Source organism: Sparus aurata, chromosome 24 (assembly GCF_900880675.1).
Source record: "Sparus aurata chromosome 24, fSpaAur1.1, whole genome shotgun sequence".
In the NCBI taxonomy this organism is placed as follows: Eukaryota; Metazoa; Chordata; class Actinopteri; order Spariformes; family Sparidae; genus Sparus; species Sparus aurata.
Window position 1 is genome coordinate 1,230,345 of NC_044210.1, and position 22,037 is coordinate 1,252,381.

The 22,037-nt window shown below is 39.0% G+C and overlaps 1 protein-coding gene across 1 annotated transcript; it reads left to right on the top strand.

Annotated features, from left to right (window-relative positions):
* Window positions 1–111: 111 nt before the first annotated feature.
* gyg2 (glycogenin 2) lies at window positions 112–18,058 on the top strand. The gene is made up of 9 exons (XM_030410400.1): window positions 112–351; window positions 1,494–1,632; window positions 1,724–1,898; window positions 5,836–5,998; window positions 7,544–7,670; window positions 9,278–9,455; window positions 11,051–11,161; window positions 15,540–15,662; window positions 17,777–18,058. The coding sequence occupies exons 1-9, from the start codon at window positions 345–347 to the stop codon at window positions 17,900–17,902; spliced, it is 1,149 nt and encodes a 382-aa protein (XP_030266260.1). The 5' UTR covers window positions 112–344; the 3' UTR covers window positions 17,903–18,058.
* The last annotated feature ends 3,979 nt before the right edge of the window (window positions 18,059–22,037 follow it).

Here is a 22,037-nt window from a genome sequence, read left to right on the forward strand (position 1 = left end):
CATTGCATCAGCAGATTGCAGGTTGTGAAGGTTGAGCCTGTTGCACAACACTTGGAAAAGCTCTCTTTCTACTAGTTGAATGACCAGTTGACCAAACAGAGGGGAATACACAGTGGGCAGCTCTTTACTCTGTGACTCTGCTCCAGTCATAAACAGAATGGGATATGACTTCATCGCACGCCGTTGAGTAGTAATTCATCTCCTCAGTATTTAAGGTTCCAGTATCATCTGGTGCAAAGGTGCAATCTGTATGAGAGACCATCTCCATCGAAGTTCAACAAACTTCTGCCTGCCTTGTGGGATAAATAAAGTCTTGGATTTGCAGAAGGCACCACACATCAACAATGTCAGGTAGGTGGTTTTATTTAATCTGTGTATGAAATGTAATTGTAGTCCTCTATTGTTGAATTCTAGTGAGGAATAAATGGTGTCCCATTTGCTCGTTCACCTTCAGGTTAAGTAAGCTTCATAAATAAAAGACTTGTGTCCCAGAATTACCCGCAGTTTCAGCTGTGAACCTTGGGAACAGAATAGTAATTCTCTCCGGTTGTTAAATTATACAGAACACACTGTAGTGACCCATGTTTACTAGAAATATGGAAAGACCCCTCTACACTCTGCTCAAACTGCGTGCCAATTGAAATGTAACACCACACGTATCCCAGAGATGGCTGCAGACAAAAGGTTACATGCCTCTGCCTGTGACTGCAGGCCAGGAAAATGAAAATCTGAAGCACCTGTCATCACTTCACACTTAATACTGCACGTAAGACTGTTTTACCCTCACGCTGAAAGCATAATGGAAAGAAAATGAGTCATCAGTGGCCTTTTGTGAGAAAATGCTGTTATAGATAGTCTTGCAGTGGAAGTCATCTGTCACAGAACAAAATAGGTTAGTGTCTGTAGTTCCAGACACTGTGGTTCATAATCAGACATGAAGGTTTGGACAAATGCAGGCCTTAAAGCGTCTTTCATTATTTAGAGTTTTCATGCGGGATCAGGAGTAGAAATCAAATTCTCCTATTGCCTTCAAAAATGAAAAGAGGAAAAGATTATTTGACTCTTTCCTGGAAGTTACAGCCACAACTACATGAAACGTACTGTTACCTTCAGGAAAATTACAGATTTGATTGTTCCAGGAGGCAGTTCGACTTGTGTACCACAGGTGTAAATGATGAAAATTGATTATGCCCTACAAGAAATGCTGGAATAGTGCCATCATTGAGTTTATTAGTTCCACCTGTGCATTTCCTTCTGGTGTCCTTTTAAGCAAAACATTGCTGTAGATATTATGGAGCTCGTTGAAAGAATGAGCTCACACCAACAAAAGGGAAAGGTGAAATTTAGGAACCTCTGTAAAAACCAACCTTTTTTCAGTGATCAAATCTAGAAATCTTGCCATTATTTAGGCGCATTATTTGTAACATTGGTGCTGTAAAATAGGTATGAAAACTAATCCCATATCTTCCTAATGTCATCTGACCATTCTTTAGCTGGAGAGGCCTTTGTCACTCTGGTCACCTCAGACTCATACTGCATGGGGGCCATAGTGGTGGCTAAAAGTCTTAAGCGTCACGGGACGACTCGCAGCATTGTCGTCATGGTCACCCCAAACGTCTCAGAACAGAAAAGGTGGGTGATGGTTCTGGCAATGGGGGACATCTGTGAGCTCCAAATTTCAGCTGACATGGCCCCTAACCCTTCAGACTTTATGTCTCATTAGGCTCTCCTTTAGCAACCTGTTTGACGAGGTCGTCATGGTGGACGTGATGGACAGTGAGGACCAGCCCAACCTGTTCATGCTGGGACGTCCTGAACTCGGCATTACTTTCACCAAGATCCACTGCTGGACTCTGACCCAGTACAGTAAATGTGTCTTCCTGGATGCAGACACACTCGTGAGTTCGCTAAGCATACAGTTACCTGCTGAGTGCACTATGTGAATACCTGTATGACTGTTTCAGATTGTTATGAAGTGCTGATCTTGGTGAAAATGAGTTGAGTTTATATTTCAAGTCAAGTCAATTTTATTTATCTAGCCCCAAATCATAACAGAGATAACCTCTGTCATAACGATACTGTTCATACAGAGCAGGTTTAGACTGCACAAAAGCTGCCTCTTAACAAGCAGAATGGCCATTGGTTGGGTATATCTGCCTGTAGCTGATCCCCCCCTGGGGGGGCTGTAAGGGCTGAAAGTGATTAGTCAGTCACCTTACTTGATGATAAAAACATAGACTATAAATAGTTGACAGAGCCGTGGTAACATCACCCCCTGCGTTTTTCAACAGCCATTGTGAGGCTCCATGTGGGTGGTAACGGCCATCTCTTGGGAGTGCTTTTTTCTCCACGTACCCACCAAAAATCTAATAATGAGGTGTAGCATGGGTTGAGCTGTGTGTACTGATAAGGGTAATTTGGATACTGCATTTCATGCAGGGCTCTGATCAATCCATTGAAAGCTGCTTAGTGAAAAAAAAGTTTGACTTGGATATGAAATTACCTGCATATTCTGCCTTGCATAGCCAGATGAGCTTGCAGACCAGATATTAAGAGATTTAAGAGCAGAGCAGCTAAATTCCAGTTTAGCTCATCACTAGAAATAAAATGATTTAATGGTGCAGCACTTCCAAATTTGTATCTTTAACTTCCCAAAAGTTATTTAACTAATGGATCAAATGCAAATTAAATTAATCATTTTGTGGGTTTGGTGGTTCTGATTCTGAAAAAAATGTATCCACCATTTTACAGCCACTTCTTTCACGATACAAGCTGAAGGGAAACGTGTTTTTTGAGCTAATGTTAAATTGTTGTGACATAATTTTGCCACTATGCAGAATTGGCTTCAAGCCTGGTGCTGATCCTAGGGGCTTACTCGTTACTGAAACACACCCACCTAATATAATGCTATCAAACTAGCTAAGGTTAAATATGTTCACCTCATGTTACTCACATGAGTTTGATCTCGTGTTAAGTTGCCCCAAACAGCCATAATAACTTATTGTTCTTTAGCCATAAGCTATGGAAGTGAGAAGATAAATTCAGTTTTTAATCTTAAACTTGTCATCCTTAGTGCCTTATTAGAAAGGAGGACAGGACTGTTTATGGCACAAAGTATTATAGTATTAGTATCACACAGTGGGAGAATAACAGTGTCTATAAGCTTTCTAACAACCCAGAACAAACCAAGAGCCATAATAATACACATAAGCTGTTTACCCTGAAGAGACATTATTCCTTATTTATTCTTTTTATTATGTTTCACATATTTTAAACCAGAGCTTTGATCATTCTTCAAAGGAATAGTTCCTAGAAACCAACACACAGAGCTCTGTTGAATAAAGTGATCCTTCAGCAAGGCCAGATCATCCTGTTCACTCTGTACATCACCATCTGGTAACATCTGTAGCTATCTATAAATCAACATGCTGTTGGGCCATACATGCTCTGAACTGTTGGCCAATGCCTCAGCATCGGTCATTGAAGCCAAATCAATGCCCACACAGGACATGTTAAGACCATGAGTATCGTTATGTTCAGTTCTTTCTCTGTTTGGTCAGTGCAAACATGTTCTCATGTTAGCGGGAGCAGGCGTGTTTGAAGACTGCGCTCAGTAAACACAGATGCACATATAATCTCAAGGTTATACCTGCACTGACGCACATACATCCACAGAGTTGATGGTGGCGAAGTCCACATCATGGACTGTACATTCTCTATCCTACAATGACTTGTGCTCATGCCAAATGGGGTTGTGGCTTGTCTTCTACAACGAATACTCTGGATTTAAAGAAATAAAGTTTTTGTCTTGTTTTATGATTTCATTTTGATAAAACATTTGAGTTAATATGACTTTAATATGTTTATCACCGTTAATGTTATTGATGAGGTTGGGCACAGTGTCACCGAGGTTTTGAAGAACAGATTCACATTGTTTTCTGTCAGTCTGTCTGAATATCTGTAATACCAATTGAAAACGTTATTTCCAAGTTCTGCTACTTCATACTTCAACTTCACTGCATTTTGGAGACAAATATTGTAACATATATCTGATAAATATAGTTACTTTGCAGAATACATGCTGCATAACCAAAGTATAACCAAAGACCAAAGTAGCACCTTATTATCATCCACTGTGGCGCTGCTTAAAAAGCTTCGGGAAGTGGCTCTGCACCACATGACTGGAATTTCAAAGGAGTCTTTATCTTTTTAAAGAAAGAGATTGATGCTTGCGCCACAGCACAAGGAAGTTGGTCATTTCATTAAACACAGACAGAAGAAGTAGAGCCAGTTCACTACATATCTTAAAGAATTCTATTTTTTGAATAATTCACTTGGATCTCATGGGACTTTTTTACTCTGCAATGATTTATAAAATGTTTCATTTTTAAAAAAAATGAAATTCAGATTTATGATGGAGGCAAAATGGAAAGCCATTTGAGCATTTTTTTTTTTTACATATCGAGATTATAAGACACCAGTCTCCTCCGCTCCTCAAATCATTATGTTAACTAAGGGTGTTACAATTTTGTGATATCATGATAATCATGATATAAACATTTTTAATTCTAATATTGTGGGAATTATCTAGCAAGATGTTTGGCCTTGTGCATCTTTTGTTTATGATTTCATCTGTAACTTCTGAATTAATAGTAACTGAGTGTAACTGTTCTTCCTGTACACTTTTTTGAAAGATTTGGTTACAGAGTCTCTCCACCCCCCGACACCCTTATTTACGGCCATATCTCACCTTACTAGTTAACAGAGATTGGAAGTAACAAATATTTAATTACTGTACTTCATTACATGTTTCAGATATCTGTACTTTACTTTAGTATTTCTTTGGCTTTCCCTCTTGACATCTTAACAGAAAAATCTGAACTTTCTCCTCCTCACAGCTTCAAAACAGGTTTGTTTTTATAGTTTCAATGCATTTAAGGGGAAATTTTTGCTGGGCGTAATCGCCACCTTGCCAACATCACAAGACTGATTTCAACCTATCAGTGCACATTACGCACGGCAGACATAGCAAGATGAAATGGCGTGTTAGTGTCTCATATCTGCAGAGATTTTCTTACTTCCTCACTTTGTTGCTGCTTGAGGTGCTTAACCAACTCAAAATGTGCTTATTTGACATCCTGGGAATGACACTCAACAATCAACTATCATTGTGGTGCGTTCAGGAACAGCAGGGACAAATCATACTGATTCTATCTTTAAGTTTAATGGTCTTTGAATTATATTAATATGACGTGAGCTTCAATGTAATATCCTTCAGAAGGATACTTTTGACTTTAATACTCTGAGTACATTTCAGAGCCTGTACTTTATTACTTTTACTGGAGTAAACACTTGTTTTTACACAAGTTCTGTACTTCTTCTTCAGTATTGCCCTGGTTCCCTTAACAAAAAGCCTGTGGAATATTTTTCTTGAAATGTTGATTATTGTTGATAATGTCTGCCGGCTCTGTGGCAAACACATGCTTGATAACCTCCAGGTCTGATGTGAAGCTGTTGAAATGATCATATATTATCAATATGTTAATAGTCTTTGGCATGTAGGTGCCATACCAGTCCATCTGCTTGTGTGGATGAAAGGTCAAATTGTTATTGCAGCACCACTTCTTTAAACAGAGAAAGTCTCAAAGATAATCCTGTTAGAATGTTGTATTTGGGCTTATTGTGTGAACTGACCCTTTAAAATAGTCAGTCAGTCTTGTCTCTTGGCAGATGTAACCTTAATATGTGTGTTTTAGCCACAGGTATGCTCCCGCCCACATACCCAGCGGCCCGCCGTTCAGATTTAACCACTCAATCAGTAGTGTTTCCCCTCAGGTTCTGTGTAATGTGGACGAACTGTTCGAAAGAGAGGAGCTGTCAGCTGCTCCTGACCCCGGCTGGCCCGACTGCTTCAACTCTGGTGTGTTTGTCTTCAGACCTTCGCTCCACACCCACACCAGCCTACTGAGTCACGCCCGGCAGCACGGAAGCTTTGATGGTAATACATGGCTACGTCTGGCTTCAGAGCAGAAAACGCTGTGTGCTCTGGACGCTGACAACTCAACAGAATACATTCATAGCAAAGTAACATAAGAGGCCAAAGATGTGTTTGTTCATTGTTTATTACTTTGTATAAAATTAAGTGCTCCATTGTTCAGCGCATACATATACAATGGTGATATTAAACACCTAAAATTATATGAATATTACTGAATAATTAATGTTTTTCAGTAGACTGTTAAGAGTAGGCTGTTAAGAGATAAATTGTGATATAGTGCCCTCTCCACAATAAATATGTTCCGACTTTCTCCGCTCTGGTGCCCCACTGCATACAGCCTGTTATTTTTTGCATCCCTACTCTTTAAACAACTTGAATCCGCCACTTAAGGGCTGATTGAGCCACTCTTTTAAAGTTTAGTTGATGCAAAGAGAGGATCACACAGAGGCTTAGCTCTATGCAAATGTGATTAATTTTTATTCTTTTTTTTTACTCAGTGTTACCTAAAAAGGGACAGTTCACCCTAAAATCCAAAATCCATATTTTCCCTTCTCACCTGTGGTGCTGTTATCCATCTCGATAGTTTTGGTGTGAGTTGCTGAGATTCTGATATATAAGACTTATGAACCCTAAAGCCCAATAACAAGCTGCAGGAAAATGTTCGAAAATGTTCCCCGCCAATCTGTGTGTATGTTGTCCGATGTGTCACAAATATTTTTTTTAATTGAAAATTATGCTGAAAAATATACCTGGGATTATTAATAATTATTTTAATTAATCAAATTGTCAATCTGCTGATTTGGTGCACTGCTGTAATTTTAGATACTGAAGCTCCTTGTTAAACCGAAAATGACCTGCCTCCGTTAAATATCTTTGTCAATCACATTTGAGGGATCATTGCAAAAAAGTGTGTTTATGTATATTCTGTGTATATAACAATATTGTCTGATATGTCGACCTCTGAAAATGTTTTTCTCTGCAATATTGGAATATGTAGAACTTTTAATTTTGTTGGATTTGGCGCCCCCCACAGTTTCTGAGTGGTCAATACATATCACAGGTGTGTAACAATTTGTCAGTTGAAATGTAGGTGCTAACTACAAACAGAACTCATGACATCAGAATATCACAATATGATGTAAACATGTATGTAACACTGTGATCCTACCCTCTTACTAAAGTTACATAGAGCAAAATGTTGATGAATCTTTTATCTATAGATGGATTGATTATATAGTTGACCCATAAAGGGACAGTTTTAATTCAAAATACACATTTATCCTCTTACCTGTGGCACTATTTTACCATCTAGTTTGTTTTGGTGTGAGTAATACATAGCACTTAAAAAAAAACATGCGTATTTGTAATCGAGGTGTACTTTCCTTTCAAAGGTGACATCCGCTCTTAACCGACATTGAAATATATCTCCTGATAGAATGATTTATGATCAAACATATAGACAGCTCATTTAGTAATACAGTGGCAGTTACTTATAAATGTTTTAAAGGTGGTTGTTCTCATATATTGTATATTTGTTGCTGTCAGGAGGGGACCAGGGCCTGTTGAACAGCTTCTTCAGCAGCTGGCCAGTGGAAGACATCAGTAAACACCTGCCATTTATCTACAACCTCAGTGGCAGCTCTGTCTATAGCTACCTCCCTGCTCTCCAACAGTGAGTGTGCCTGCGCTGCCCTGGGGAAGTGTCCCATTATAGTGTCTCTATACTGGGCTCACACAGTTTCGTATTTGTGGATTAGAGTTAACCTCATGTCAGGCTGACATTGACTTTCTATTGCATGATTAACAGTTGTTAGTCTGTTTTTTTCATCATTAAATTAAGAAATAATTTTGGTTTATTAGAACTAGGGACGGACTTCTGTTGGCATAATTTCAGCCAGAAATAATAAAACTGGACTCACCAGTTTTCACAAATCTATGTCACATATGTATACAAGACATGCAGAAGATGTTATAGTGAGACATAGAATGTCATTTTAGCTGGAGTTACATACTACAAGTATAGTACTTCAAGCACAATGTACAACCATTTACGTTAAATTTTAAGTTACAAGCGAAAGTTCAGCATTCAAATTTTGATGGAATTTTTTTGTAAAACATCTTTGTACATCTCAGCTGATGTATGCTAGTGGGTGAGAGCACTTGACCGTATCAAGGTATAAGGGTTTTATTTATTAATGAATGTTGAATTTGAATCTGTTTTAAAATAAGTTCCCAGCTACTTCAGCAGTTTAGGGGAATGCTGCAACGCTGTTTGGCTGTGAAGCTCCAGAAATGTTTTGTGGACCATGAAACTTCACCTCACTTTCCATCAACATGAACGGAGGAGATAATGACTGAACACACATTTTTGGATGAGCTGTTCCTTTAAGATTACAGTGGTGGAAGGAGTAACAGAACAGATATTCAGAAGTGGTATTCAGGTGCACAATATGTCATGAGATTCACAGGGAACCTCAGGTTCAGTGTTTTTCCTTCTTTATTCTATATATTTATGAAAATTCATAAAGCCTCAGGATGAGCGGTAATTGATCAGTCAAGTTTAAAAAATGTTAAATTGACCAGCATGACCGGGTTTTCACCTTAATTTATATTGCCTAGAGAACATTTAAGTTTACTAGCATCCAGTTGCATCTATTTATTGACTATGCATGCAATTGTGTTGTAAAAAAATGTGCTTCTGTCTAAACAGACTTCAGGACTGATCCTCATTGATTTATTTACTGGTCCCTTTTTATATCTGCAGAGAGAGTCGGTCCTCTTCCACAGTCTGCCATATTTCTACAATAACCCAGAATGGAAAAACAAAACACTAACTCTAGAGGGCCGTTCATCCTTTCTTTTTTTTTTTTTACCTTTTTGTTTTTGTCTTCTAGTACTTCTATTAGTGGAAGCTGACATGAGGTTTTTTTTTTTTTGATGCAATCTGCAACCTCACTGCATCTAAATCCTACAAACTGGTCCTTAAAAAGTGCTTAGATGTCATGGACAAAGCTCTGTTGTTATCTCTTTGGTCACATGATAACATATTTTTAATAAATAATTTCAATGAGTGCAGGGAAAGAAACAATACAAAATTCACAACACCTTTATAGAAATGTTTAGACATAAAAACATGGTTAGGGTCCTGTAAAATATCAATCTTGTCCTAAAACAGTGTGCATCATTGACCGCACATTGCACCTTTCAATCTCACCTTTGTTTGTACCATCTGATTTATGTTTTTTGACCTCAATAAATGCTGGAGGTTTGTTTCTGCAGGTTTGGACACAGTGCGAAAATTGTCCACTTCACAGGAGCAGTGAAACCCTGGAGTTCCGGCAGCCGGAGGGACAAAGGCCCCTCAGACTCTATGGGCCGCTTTGTATCTCTGTGGTGGAAGGAATACCTTCACCATGATTCAAAATCATCAGGGAAACAGACCAGTGAAGTATTGGAGGTTTGAACAAATATGTGATGTGAAATATCTCCTCTTTCTGATTGATTGCTTTGCCAGGGGAGCAATATCTTGCCCAAAAGTAGTGAGTCAGACGCTCTTTAACACAGCCACAGTGTAAACCTAAATTACAATGACCTAAATTACAATGATGAGTGCCTGATGCCAAAATTTTTGCCATGCTGCCTTTCTGAAGCTTGAGTAATGTGATAGTAATGTTATTTCTCTAAACTAATTCAACCACTTCAGAGCGTACTGAACACAAACTAATGTTATTACTGCCCGGTCACTTCAAAGACACTCCCCTTGGCACTGATTGGTTGTGTTGATTTGGGAGCTGTATATACTTGCAAACCAAATTAGGGCCACTGGGTGGACCCACAGACAGTGGATTTGTTCGCAGGTTATCTGTATCTTATTCTACTGTCAGATCATAACGATAATTTTAGCAAATATGACAAAAAAATTGTTACAGACTACAACTTTAAATGGAATATATGATTCATGTCATTGTAGCTTGTATTTTTCCTACTTTCAAAGGTTAAAATATCTGCTGTGAAAAGAGTCTGTTTGTCTTAACGTATCTCAGTTGTCATGGAGAAAGGTCAGTTGTCATCACATGGTTGAGGCATGGAACTTTGGTCACGTGATGGGAAGATGGTAACCCTGGGCGTGAGACTGAATGAACACAAGAAGCAGAAAACCTGTCTCATGTTACACTCCAGACAACAAAGGACTCAAACATTTTCCCAACCTGCTATGGACAAAAAGTACAATGAAACGCCACTCAACTTTCCTGGAAATTACACCTAGGAAAATTTCAACATCTGTTTTTTACTAGAATGCAGAAATTGCATCTCCTGGGAAGAGGTCAGAGGTCATGGACCAGCTGTCAAGTGATTACTGTTCCATACTGAGGTCCTGTGATGACAACTGAACCATCTTCTAAAAAACTGGAAAACACTTAAAAGCTGTAGACCAGATTAATTTATTATTTGAAGCCTTTTTCTCCACATGTGTGAAATTGTGTGTGGATTTGAACAACACTCAGCCTACCTGCTATGCTCTGACTAAAATATTCCATGTTAAACCATAACTGAAAAAGCATTAGTTGAAGTTGATGTGAGCCAAATCTCCATTATCCCTATAGTTAGTGCCCCATTAAATCCTAATCTCAGAACCTTTCTTTGAACATACTGTAAACTGTAGAGAAATATGTGACCTGTTAAAAAAGTGTAATTTTATGGTAATACACAGTTAAAATGTTTATTGGTAGTTGTTTGACTGATGAACCCTATATAATGCTTCTGATTTTATATGAGCTGTTCAGTAGTACCACTCAGTGTTGTTGTGCAGGAAGTCAACCATGTGCCATATTGAGTGAATGCTCTGCAGATTTTCACTCCAAAGCACTCAAGCAGCACATTTCACTGATGACTTCCCCCTCTTTAGCTGAAGCTTTGTTAACCAGTCACATAAGCTGCTGCAGAATTTGGCTGGAACATAAATATGCAGACTGGCAGCCAAACGCGACACATGACTGCCCAGCCTTGGTATTGGTTTCTTCCCAACACTCAACATCCTCCCTTGTTTTGTAGGTCCAAGAAGCCAAGATGCCATTTAGAGAAACCCTGGATGGCTCCACTTCACTGCTCGCACATTTTTCACCCCACCCTGAGAGACTTCAATCACCGTCTCAACCAAAGACGGTAAGATGAGGCGCCAAACTATTGATCTGTTTACTTTATCATAGCTATTATTTTGTGTTGCTGTAAAATAGTGACGCTTTGGGATTGTACGTCCGGTCGGCTGCCAACCAAAAGTATCAGTTTTTAATGAGTTGGGAATAAAACTTGAAAATCAACTATTTTACATTTGAGTTGGTTAGATAGTCAGTAGCTCTACAGTGAGAGTGTTAAGAATGTGTCAGCTTATGATCTTTTCATGCTTGTGTCTTGCTGAAGAAGCTGTGTGCAAAAACACAAAATTCCTACGGAACCTCGGTGATCTCTGATGATTGCTAAAACTCCTACTGTTTTTTTTGTACATTTGAATAAAGTATGTTAAAAATAATATAACTTTTAAGAATTCAGACAGTCACTATGAGCTGCAATAATACAGCTCTATTCATAAATTTTCACATAATTTATAATACTGGCTAACCAACCTAATTCATTTGAGTGCCTAAAAAAAAGTTAGCATTTTGCAATGCTGGTTCACTTGTCTTGAAGTCAGTGGCTATTTTGAACAGGTTTTTACCACCTGCCTTTCTCTATGGAGCCAGAACAGTCTCATAATGGATAAATGCACACATAAAGGAATAAATGCACGAAAAAGGACTCACAAATATATTTGGGGAGTTGTATATATATATGACTCGACACACAAATGCATTTTCAATGCACACACAAATATGCTTCAATCCATATATAACTAAATAAAAAATTCACATATAAAAATAAGATTTGTAAGCATATTTGTGATGCGCACACAAATATTTCTTGTTTTAAATGTGCATTAAAAATTTTCTTCAAATACTTATTTGGAAGTTGTTGCATTGATATATTAATTGTCAAACGCACATTTGTCTCAGTGCTTTTAATTTGTAAACCTCCCTGCATTTGTGCGTGGATTTTTGAGACTCATCTTGTGCGACTCCAATTCACAAATGCGTTTTGTCTACAACGGGGGTCGTCTGCACCCAATCAGATGTCTCACTCCTTTACAGCCAATCACATGAGTGCCTCCCCACGAGAGGTTTTTAACTGACGTCATTACAGCGTGCAACGGATCTTGGAGTTTACCCATGGTTCATAGCGGTAGTCGGCTTTGCTCTTCCGGTTGAACTCTGTGTTTACGCTAGCGTAGCTGTCATGCTCGCTCTAAAAACCAGCTTTTAACACAAAGAAAGCGACAAAATGGACAAAAATCGGAGGTGGATACACAGTACAGATGTTTTAAAAAGTCGTGAGGACAGTGCCTCACCCGTCAGTTCTCACGGAGTGGGCAGATGACATGAAGCAATGGCCCGACGTTAGCTACATCGACATAGTTAATTATGTTATATTTTCTGAAGGTGTTGACGGTGGAGAATTACGTAGTTACAAAAGCACAGAAGCATACAACTACCTGCACAGTAACAAAATAGGGAAAGTACTGTTGAAGAAACACAGCAAGTTTATATTTCTGAAGGCAGCAGTAGAGCCCAACCAGAGTGTCAATCAAGCTAAACATACAGCGTGGATAATGCTGAAGGAAAGTGAAGTTGTGAAGACAGACGGCTGCTCGTGCATTGCCGGGTTAGGGAAGTCATGCAGTCATGCAGCAGCTATTCTGTGGAAGATATTCATAAACCCAAATATTTATTTTGGAGTCAAAGCCGCAAGCCACGCTTGTCTCTGTTCCTCCTTCCTCAGCATGGCGTGTAGGGTGCAGGGCACGGACATGTTTGTCGAAGTTGTTGATGTTCTACAGAAGACGTTTCTGAAAAAACCTTCAGTTTTCATGAATTGTTGTGGCAACCAACAACTGCACATGTTGTACCTGAGCTCATTTTAAAAACAATTTTAGCGTTTATGACATAATGCTAGTTGTTTAGGGCTAGCTTAGCGGCAGCAGTCAGTCATGCAGTTGCAAAGCAACCGGACACAGACCACCTCCAGCAGAAGTAGTTATCTGTCATGGCAGCACCCATAGGCTAGATCCGTTGCGCGGTGTAATGACGTCAGTTAAAAACCACTCGTGGGGAGGCACTCATGTGATTAGCTGTAAAGGAGTAAGACATCTGATTGGGATTTGGGAATCGGAGTCGCGCTAGATGAGTCTCAAAAATCCGCACACAAATGCAGGGAGGTTTACAAATTAAAAGCACTGAGACAAATGCGCGTTTGACAATTCATATATCAAACAACTTCCAAATATGTTTTTGGTGAAAATTGCAAATAACTGACGATTTGTACATTTGTGAATTTTTATTGCACATATTCAAAACAAGAAATATTTGTGTGCGCATCACAAATATGTTTACAAATCTTATTTTTATATGTGATTGTTTTTTTAACTTATATATGGATTGAAGCATATTTGTGTGTGCATTGAAAATGCATTTGTGTATCGAGTCATATATATATACAACTCCCCAAATACATTTGTGAGTTCTTTTTCGTGCATTTATTCCTTTATGTGTGCATTTATCCATTATGAGACTGTTCTGGCTCCATATTTCACTGGTTATTTTAAGAGATTTAAATTTATATTTTTCTACAACATAAAAAAAGCGTAATTAAATACCCAGGGTTTGAATTGTGTGTCCTAAAAATGGCAGTTGCTAACAAGTGTCTAAATGAGACTACAGAGATCATCACAACAAATATGGAGACTCATCTACTCATAAGCCCTAGTATAACCTGGGGACCTCCAGTAATTTGTAATAATTGCGGAGGTTGTCTGTGATCTTAATCCCGTGCGAATCTGCCATGCCCGTAATTTGTAAAGTAAAAATTCCACCGCAAATTACCTACCATACTTCGCCAAACACAGAGGTCATGTGATAATATTAGTCCCGTGCGACTTGGCATCCCTGTGATTTAGGGTAGTTTTTTGATTTTTCTCAAGGTTTTTTGTGATTTCCGTGCCTTCTTTCTGCCTTTTTCCCAGTCGAGAATTATGGAGGCTGCGTTGGCAATTATAAATGAAAGTTTTGACAGCATTTTGGGTGCAAATTCAGGAGGCTCATCAGAAGAGCGAAATCTCGAAAGATGATTAGACGGATTACATGCATGGCAGCATGCGGAAATGAACTTTTTTCACTCTTTCAACAGGCTCACCAGTTATTATTATATTAAAAATATCCATATCTATCAGTTGTGCTGCTCCAACGAGGGCTCCGGTGCGATCGACCCGGGGGATAATGTCAGTAAATTCGAGTTAAAACACAGACTTCGCTTATCCTGTGTGAATGCGCCGCATGAAACACAGACGTGGTGGGGTAATTTCTAAATCACTTGAGGTCCCCAGGTAATACTAGTCCTGTGCGAATAGGGCTTTAGACCTGCTTTAACTACTCTAACTATGACTTTACAATGTATAGATTGATCAACTGTAGTGTGTAAAGCAGTGACTCCCAAAATGTGGGCCATGAAGGCACTGCAGGTGGGCTGCAAGAGGTCATTTACAATAAACATCACTCCATCTTCATCTCATGTGTGGATCAGAAAAAAAAGTCAATTTCCAATTTCAAGTTGGGCTGCGTCATACTTAAGTTTGGGCATAGCTGGTATACAATATCATGTCTCTCACACACAAAAAACATTAAATCTGTAACACGATACTATTCACTGCAACAGTCAGTTTTAGAACAAACAGCATTATAATGTTATAGTAGCTCAGCACAGAAGTTTGCTTGTTTGCTATCAAATTCACACTCTGACCCCATATTGAGAAGGGTCTAGGATGTGTTAGCTTAGCTTAGCACAAAGACTGGAAGCAGAGGAAAACTGTAAGAACAAATGGCCCATAAAAGAATTTCAGACACAGTTCATTTGAAGTCACACATGTTCTCTGAAGCCAAGTCAGTAGAAATATTTGCTTATCAATCAGTTCATTAGCCTAATGACTGACCTTATTAGCATAGCCTCTTGTGTTTACAATATATCATGGTGATTATTATGGTGGGTTATTAGGCAGCTCAAGTGCCTCTTGTTAGTTCCAGTAGATGAGAGTGTTAATTTATGAGTATTTCTGCTTGACTGCATTTGACTCCAGCAGAAGAAAAGAACACAGGGACACAGAGCCTATTATCTGCCACAGGCCTGTGAGCTTCTCATTGCATTTCTGTCATTTGTTTAATTCATTTCAACTTGATGCATTGTGTTTATACAAGCTTGTAAGATTAGCCCGAACAGACACACGCCCTCCAGTATGACAACAGCCATGTACATAGATCAACAGTGTTATCAAGTACTCAGCAGAGAAAATGGAGCAGAACCGAGTCTTGTTTAAACCTCTGCTACTATGTGATTTGACTCCTTGTAGCGTACAGCCATTACTGTGGTGCATTCATGACTGACATGACGATGGTGTGTGTAGTCTTCTCATGCAGATGACACATCACTGAAGAACGGGTCAGCAACATCTGATTACAGACAGAGAGCAGAGATCCAGGAACCAGAGGAGTTGGAGGTCAATGATGGGGCCTTGGACACAAATCCTGTATGTAAACTTGTCAGTATGAACCTCCCAAACCCAGAACCTCACATTTTGTTACAATCACCTCTTACAATGCACCATACTCACAACAGTCTGCAGCTCAAATTGATTCAGGTTTGTGCGACACTTTGGAATAAATACAGCAACTACGGTGTCATGTTTTGGTTCCAACTTCAATCACTGATAGATTTGCTACTATTCTAATTCAACAGTGCATAGCAACAGTGGTTAAGGCCAGTGGTGGAAGAATTATGGAGATCTTTTATTTCAGTGTATAAGGAGGTGGACTGTTAAGGATGAGTTCAGGAGTCTCACAGCCTGAGGAGAGAAGCTGTTGTGTAATCCGGTGATACTTCTGCATCTTTTGCCAGATGCATGAGCAAACAGCCACATCAGTGAGAAGATTGGCTCCTTGTATGTGGTTACTATATTTGTTCTAAATGGCTCTTATTGGGTTGGATTTTGACTAAAAGTCAAGCAGTTTGGAAAATCTGCATGCAAACTTTCCCTATGAAGTACACTTTAGGATTAGATTTGGTCATTGGCATTTTGTGAATGAGCTCAGTAAGTCCCCCCCTGGACCCCATCTTGCCAACAGCCCCTGTCCATGACCAACATATAATGTAATCAAGTGAATAACAGCTACATTACCATCATTATATCCCAGCTGCTGGTTTACCTCAAGACATATATTTTCCTTGGCAGTTGAGGTAGTCGTTGTGCTGTTTGTCATACATTGTTGGATGTTATGAGACCAAACTGATGATGAGATTTTCTCTCATTTTGACCTAGACATCATCTAAAACAAAGGTTTTCAATAGTCAAACGTTTATTTCCGTAGGCAGAAGTCTGCTGATGTGGAGATCTTTGCATATATCTTTTCTCCAGCTTTCTCCAGCATAAATGTTCTGCAGTGGTGTGAATACCTTCATAAGAAACAAAATCAGTGCTTGGTGTGAAAAGGCTTTCATCAGGTCGGATAATTCATCAAATTAAAACGTGCTTAGGATGAACTGAGGAGCCTAACAGCAGCTCTGTTGTCTGGTGCCAGCCAGATTGACATCCTGAGACATGACGTGGTGGGGCTCATAACACTTTTTTTCCACAGGGGCAGCCAGGATTAACCAAAAAATTAAACTTCCTTGTAGCAGCCTTTAGAAAAAGAAACAATCCCACATTGTAAGAGTATTTATTATGCAAAATGTCTATGTTAAGAATAATTCATTAACATTGAAGCAGCATTTTAATGTCAATGCTAATGTTGAGAACTTGATGTGCTGGATATATTGGGCAGTTTAATCAACACTCAGCAATGTATATTTGATATGTTTTACGTATGGAATACTGAATATTAACTAGTAACTAAAGCAGTCAAGAAACACAACAGTGTTCTTTTAGCTTGAGGTGTGTTTTCAGATGTGTGTCTTGCTGTATTTGCATGATGCTATTTTTATACACATAAACAGGCATCACATGAGTTCCTCGAATGACAGCAGGGATGATGTGACTGTTCATGTTGACTCTTCTAAATGTTGCTCCTTCTCCACAGCTCCACTTTAGTTTGGTTTCAAAAGCTCAGTGCCAGATTCGGAGCATATTTGGGGATATGGGGGCGCATAAAAGCCATTATCATACCAAGATTTTGATGGAACAGTCACATTTTTGCTTTTTCTCATATAAAATGTGAATCTTTCAATAAAGGATATTACTGTTGTGTTTAATGATACACCCCTTAATCCTAATTAAGTGTCAGTTATCCCCCCAAATCCATAACTGTCCTCCAGCCACACTTTACTTTTTTTTTTTTTTTTTTTTTTTTACAACAATTGATCATGTCTGTTGTTATAAATATAGTCTTTCTTATTAGGACACTATTACTTATCTATGAGGCATTAGTTAATGGTTTATTGCCATTAACAAAGATTTAATTAGCAAAGAAATTAGCAAAGAAATAAAGAATAATTTCAATCCACCGATTCTGAGATTTGAAATGCTCAGCTGCACATTCTGAGAGCCTGAAACTAGAATCTGAAGTTTAGCCTGAATTCAGTCTGATGTTTCTTGTGATAAATTCCCTTTAAAGACTGATTTGTTATTCTCCCACTTCATCATGGCAGAAGGCTGCAGAAACGGAGACAGAGCGGTTGGAGCATCGCAGGCAGTGGGAGGCCGGGCAGGTTGACTATCTGGGCAGACATGCCTTTGAAAACATCCAGAAGATGCTCGACCGCTTCCTTGATTAAAAAAAATCACACACTCAAACACCTCTAACCCAAACTGACCTGAGTCCTCTGGTTAATTTTAATTTGCTCCGAGGTCGAGTTCAGTCTGAGCGGAGTGGTGATAGCCTGACTGAATATCTGGGCTGGGATGTCAAGATTTGACATGATGTGATGTTTCAGGCAGACAAAAATACAGCTTTTCCTACCACATTCCAGTGTGATGTATACCACTTTGAGACTGACAGGGGACTGAAGCCAACACAACCTGAAGCAGTTCTCACTGAGACTGAAAAAGATGATATAACCACATACATTGTAAACTTTGGGGCTCCAACACTGATTCATGTCACTGTCAATAAATTCTATACACCAATATTGAGCCATGCACCAGACTCATTGTATGGTACCTGCTGAAAAAGTATTGGTAGATGGCTGTAAAACAGATTTTTACAGAGCTGAGGTTTGCTTTTTGTTTAGTGTTATTTCAATTGTGCATTAAAAGTTAACACATATAAAAGGATCTTCTGGTTTTATTCTTAAATTTGGTCAACAAATCCCATGAAGAGACCGACACCAATGATCATCACTGGGGACTACTTTCAGCAGGCGATAAATCCATATTTGGTGCTCTAGTGAATATTTGGGGCAGCAGGATGGTGTATGTGGGACTGAGTTTAAAATGAACTACAGTGTTTGTGTTTATGGTGAAGGAAAATATCACGCAGCTCAACAGGGTGGCCCATTGATTTGTTTTTAGTAGTTTTTGGACAGCAATGAGCTCTAAGGCACAAAGATATGAGATATATAAGGCTCTGGATACACATACACATTGATTATTGGTTTGACTAAGTGGTAACAATATAATAACCATCATTAATAAATGGCAGATTTATAGTAATTAAACTTTAGTTATTAGTTATTTCACTGTTAACAAACAATAAACTTTATAAAGGGAACATTACTTTAAATTCAGCAATTCCCTGTCAGGTTTTCCATTCATCAAGATTTGAACAGTTCTTAAAGGAAAATTTCACCCAAAAATGTTATTTCAATCATTCATCCCCACTGCAAAAGCCCTAGTCGGTCATGGGTCAAACATATTTTTTCCTCAATTTCCCCGTGATAACAAGTAACTGCGGTAGGTAGGAACTTGAAATGTAAGATCCCAAGCTGACCTGGAATGACCTAAGCTAAGTGTTAGCATGAATCCTGTTTGAAGTGGGTGCATGAGCTGGACCGCACATAGAGGGTGTAAATAACATCTTTGTTATCTTTATGTAGTTGTTCTGTGGCCAACCAAACTTCACCTGGCAGAGGAGACAATGACAATGACATAAAGTTCTAAGTGTAGGCAATGACACAGTCTTAATGACTCTGTAAGGGTGTAAAGCCTGCAACTCCTCTCCAGTTAGTCAGAACTGAAGAAGCCTCTTGGATGGAAGGTAAAATGTCTTCAAGAAACTGAAACAAATCAAGTTGCCTATGATACAGCACATAGAATGACCTCTATGACTGAGAACCTTCATCATCATTTCAGGTAAAATGTCCCTTAAAAGGAGTTTCTTTTGAAAATAACTGACAACTAACTGAGAAATTCAAACAACTATCTCAGAAGTATAGTCTCAAGTGTTATTTCTAACAAATCTTAAGGAACATTAATGTATGATTAATAAAAGTAGTATCCTCTTTGATGTACTACTTTACACAAGTCAAATAATTACTTGAATTTAGTGATTCAACGGCTCTAAATTGTGAATGTTCCACTCATGCAAGCATGTGATATACTTAATTTGCTAGCACACGCAGGCACACCCAGGAATTCACGTGCACACACACACACACACGCACACACACACACACGGTTTTTTTTCCTGCTTGAGACTGTGCCTTAATTCTTCCACCAGGGGGCACTGTGCCTCTTCTATCAGAACTGCCTTCATCATGGCAGCAAATCAGAGGCGTAGGAACACAGATTAATAGATGTCTGGCTGCAGTCAACAGTATGCTGTGTGATCCTTTTCCACTGGGCACATGGCGCATGTAATTTTCATAGGTATTCCTTCCATAAATGTTGTGATGTAGCATTGGAAGATAGTGTGCTGCATATAAAGCAAAAGGCAGGAGGTGAGCTGGGGGCAGGCTGGTCCTTCAGTGAAAAGGCCTACTGATGACTACTTTGAGAGGCGACCTAGCACATCACTGCTCTTGGCTGAGCAGCTCCCGCTTGACTCTGATTCATCAAGATTAAAGTGTGAGCACAGATCTGGGATAAGTTACTGGTTTCCCTTGACCGCCTCATTCATTAAGCCACGAAAAGGAAAAATGAATCAGAGTTTAGTCCATGCAGACACAGACATCCTGGTGGTGTTCGAAACAGGTTGACTAACAGCAGGAACACAGATATCTTTATTTGGGACTCTATTGTGTGCCATTGATGCCCAAGAGGCGGTTTTATTCCTGCTAATAGACGACAGCTGAGCTGAGGTTGTATAAATCTGTGACATCAGTTTGTGTAATGATTATCTGGCAGACTGGAGTCTAATCCCGCCTTTGTGTTGTGTGTGAGTTAGCATAAATATGACCTGTCAGCAGGGAGAAGTCGTTCATGTCAGCCTCCTAGTGGTAATTACAAGTAGGGATTGACAACGTGTGTCGAGACATGCTGCAAACAATGATATTACTAAAGCAAGGTGGCAGTCCAGGACAATCAAAGGCAAAATGTCAAGTGCATTAATAGTTAGGAAAGTTAAGTAATTCATTTATGGTTCAGCAAATAAAAAGGGTCACTCCCTCACCAACATGTCCATGTGAGTCCCATAAAGTGGTCTAAATGGTTACACAGCATGCCATACCACACACAGGGCATTTTTCTGTCATGTACAGCTAATTTATGTGTGTCTAACCGTGCTATATGTGCAACATGTTCTCACTCCTACCACATCAAATACAGCAGCTTGATCAGCTCTACCAGTCTAGAAGAAACGTTACAAGTTCAGCACGGAACTCCATCCCTTTACTTGCCAAGTGCCTTCTCTAAAGGTGGCAAGTAACGCAAATTATAACTTTTTTTCCTTCTATTTCCAACACACCCTCAGGCCAGCACTTCTTCTTTATCCTCTTAGATTGGACTGACGGCAGACTGGATGATCCAGTAACTAACTATCATGTATTGTTATGCTTGAGTGGTGCCATGAGACAGGACTAGTTAGCATGTTATCTTGTCAACACAATACATAGCTATCTTTGATAGTAGGACAAAAATAACTATTATTTCTTCACATTTTGTTGTATATATTATTTTTTGACGTTTTAAACTAACATTCTTACAGATAGCTCATTAAATGTTGAGGCTGGCACAAAAAAAGAAATTGAGATATGAATCCAGCAAGGACCTGCTGGGTCTGGTGATGTCTGATCCAATACAACATGAATGTAAATTTTTCACTGGCTTTAGTGAAAGAGCTGCTTTGAAAGCACAAATAATCGTATTAGTCAAAATTTCTTTAGGAGATGCCAAATAATCATAGAAGAAAACAGCTGTGTCCAAGTAGCCTAAGACTGATGGTGCATGAAAAAGTTACTGCAGCGTTTTGGATTCCACCTCCATACAGTCGTGGGACTGAGACATCCTGCAGTGCTCCAAGATACTACATTTTTCATTTTTCATAATTCAACTAAACAACTTCTATCTTCAGCTGTTCCTGCCTTGTAAACACCCAGTTACTTCCCACACCACCATTTTTTAATATAAAGCTGAGATAGCCCTATCACATCACACATCTCCTCAACTTGTATGATATATGGTGCTAACAATTACCAAATGCTGAGGAGAAGTAAAGAAGGGCGTGATTATTTATTTGTATAGTGAATCACAAGCAAAGGAAAATTATATTTTAAAGCCTAAAAAAAAGGCCTCTAGATATGTCTAATGGCTGACTTCCAATAGAGCAGATGTTTGAATACACGGTAGATGAATAACTGTTGATACAAGGACAGTTAATAGCATGTGTCTGGTTTATAAGCTTATAAAACTAAGACATTTAAGATTAAGAGAGGCTTGTGGAACAGCAGAAGAAGGGAAGCTCGCTAACAATGGCCATCAAGAAAAGCTGTTAGCCAGCATGCTACATTAACTGACCTTTAACATATTGAATGC